Raw genomic sequence first — 2,431 nt, 5'->3', positions numbered from 1 at the left:
ATGTCAACTAGTAATCTGACCACGACCAGTTTGAACGCATCTTATATATTCATAGACCCAGTGCTATTTGATTTCTTTCGCGTTTTTAACTTATGCATTTTGGCGTTTATCATAGGAGTGTTTGGCATTGCTGCTAACTTCATCAACATTTGCGTCTTCAGGAAACTTGGTTACCGAGACGGCGTCAACATCACTCTGACCGCCCTAGCCGTCAGCGACATCGGGGCGCTACTCTCCCAAGAGTTCTATAACATACTGGCCACGCCCATGATCCAAGAGTATGACCTTTTACTAACCAAGGGCCAGCTCATAACCGTCATGCACTACATCGTCGGATACTTTGTTCGTGTCAGCAGCGTGATCACCTCTTTCGCCTCACTGGAGAGGTGCCTGTGCGTGGTTCTGCCCCTGAAAGTAAAAACAATCATTACCACTCGGGTTGTTGTGGTCTATAACGTCATCATCTTCCTCGTCTTATCCTTGTACATGTTGCCGCCATATTACTCACTTTATTTGGACGTCAAATTCTTGCCCGGCTACAACAAGACAATTTGGTACTTCTTCTACCAACCTTACAGTGAGAGAGTCCTTAAGATATCCTATAACATCACTGACCTGGCCCTCCCTTACGGTACATTCTTTGTATTGCTCTTATGCTCTTCAATTATCTACATTAAAATAAAGATGATGTCCGAGTGGCGAAGGTCAATCTCGAGCGCAAGATCTCGCGCTGCCAATCAAGCGTCAGTCAAGGAAATAAAGTCCGGGGTCATGCTTGTAACTGTCTCGTTGCTCTGTATCTGTTTTCTTGCTCCTGAAGCGGCGCTTTTTACTGCTGCAGGCTTCGTCCGAGAGATGAAACAAGATGGAATATACAAAGATGTCATGAGCCTCGTTGTTACTTTTACAACTCTCCTGCAAACCATCAACTGTAGTACAACGATCTTGATCTATTACAAAATGAGCTCAAAGTATAGAGACGAGTTTCACAGGATGATCCAAAAATATAGACTTAGATCTAAGTTTTGTAGTTTGAAGTAACATCAGCCGTGTAGCAGTTTTAATACATTTGTTTTAACATGTTACTTAATAATAGTTAATCATAGTCACAATCATTTGCATACAAAAAATTTTAATATAGAGAAAGCATATTAAGTATTACCATGTAACTGAATTTAGTTTTCATTGGCTAGTTCAACTTGTTATTAATATCTCGTTCTATTTTTAGCGGCCCGCAAAAGGGAATAGTCGCTATTAGTTTTGTATGGTCTGTCTGTCCGTCCGTCCATCCGTCCCGTTTAGATTTCAGAAACTAGAAAAGAAAATGAAAATAGAACATTATGATATTTTATACCTTTCAAAGATCCAAACCATTAAATCTATCGAATCAAAATGTAGGACCAACACATGAAAGTGTTAACGAAGGAAAAATTGCTGAAAACACTCAGACAAATAAAGACAGGTAAAGCAGCTGCTATTGTCAACATACTACCCTAAGTCCTAAAAGAAGGGGGAGCAAAATAGTGACCAACTGCACAAAATATTCAACAAAATTTGATTCACAGAAACTCCAGTGAGTAAAAAAAAACTAGCTGATAAAACTACCAAAGAGTGGAGAGTTATCACAATGTGAGCAATGGCGTGGCATCACCTTGTTGTCGGAACCAAGCAAGATTTTCAGCAGAATCCTGCTTGACAGAATACAAGGAGTATGTGATGTAAACCTAAGGGAAGATCAGGCCGGATTCAGAAAATGGAGATCTTGTGCTGACCAAATAGCAATACTCAAAATAAATGTAGAATAATGTGTCGAATAGCAATTTCCTCTTTTGTCGACTTTGAAGAGGCATTTGAATGTATTGACAGAGAATCTGGGACAGTAATGAGAAACTACGGAATCCCAAAAGTAATATCTAAAATAAAAAATGTGTATGAAGATTTCAACTGCCAAGTTGTCTACAGGGGCAAACTGTCAGAGGAATTCCCATTTACAACAAGTGTCAAACGGGGATGTCTTCTTTTACCACGCATGTTCTTTCTATTGGATTGGGTCACAAAAGAGGCTTACTCTAATTCAGGGAATGAACCTTCATACAAAGGCTGAAGGATCTGTAATTCAAAGATGACATAGCCTTATTATCGCATAGAATACAAGACAGTGGCGTAGCTACCAATGTGCGGGTGGTGCGGGCCGCACAGGGCACCAAGTGGAGAGGGGCACCAAAATTCCCCCAGTGTGTATTAATTTCCTATTTCCCTGAGCTTTTCACTAAAAACGACTAATTGTATGGACACGAAAAAACATAAACTAATGTATTTTAAACATGAACTAACGATTTATAAACTAATCATGACGCTATTTTGTTTCATCTCCTTGACTATTTCTTCAATACAATGTAAGCTATAGAACAATTTGAATCTAATTTACTAG

The 2,431-nt window shown here is 39.4% G+C and overlaps 1 protein-coding gene across 1 annotated transcript; it reads left to right on the top strand.

The window, feature by feature from the left end:
* LOC106077103 (uncharacterized) lies at positions 1 to 1,041 on the top strand. Its single transcript, XM_013237883.2, has one exon. It carries the CDS (start codon positions 1 to 3, stop codon positions 1,039 to 1,041), a length of 1,041 nt encoding a protein of 346 aa, XP_013093337.2.
* Positions 1,042 to 2,431: the final 1,390 nt, after the last annotated feature.

The sequence above is a fragment of the Biomphalaria glabrata genome, chromosome 6 (assembly GCF_947242115.1).
Source record: "Biomphalaria glabrata chromosome 6, xgBioGlab47.1, whole genome shotgun sequence".
Taxonomy (NCBI): Eukaryota; Metazoa; Mollusca; class Gastropoda; family Planorbidae; genus Biomphalaria; species Biomphalaria glabrata.
This window is presented reverse-complemented; position numbering and strand designations above follow the sequence as displayed.

Coding starts and splice junctions, on each gene's coding strand:
- LOC106077103 (XM_013237883.2), top strand. CDS start 1: ATGTCAACTAGTAATCTGACCACGACCAGTTTGAACGCATCTTATATA.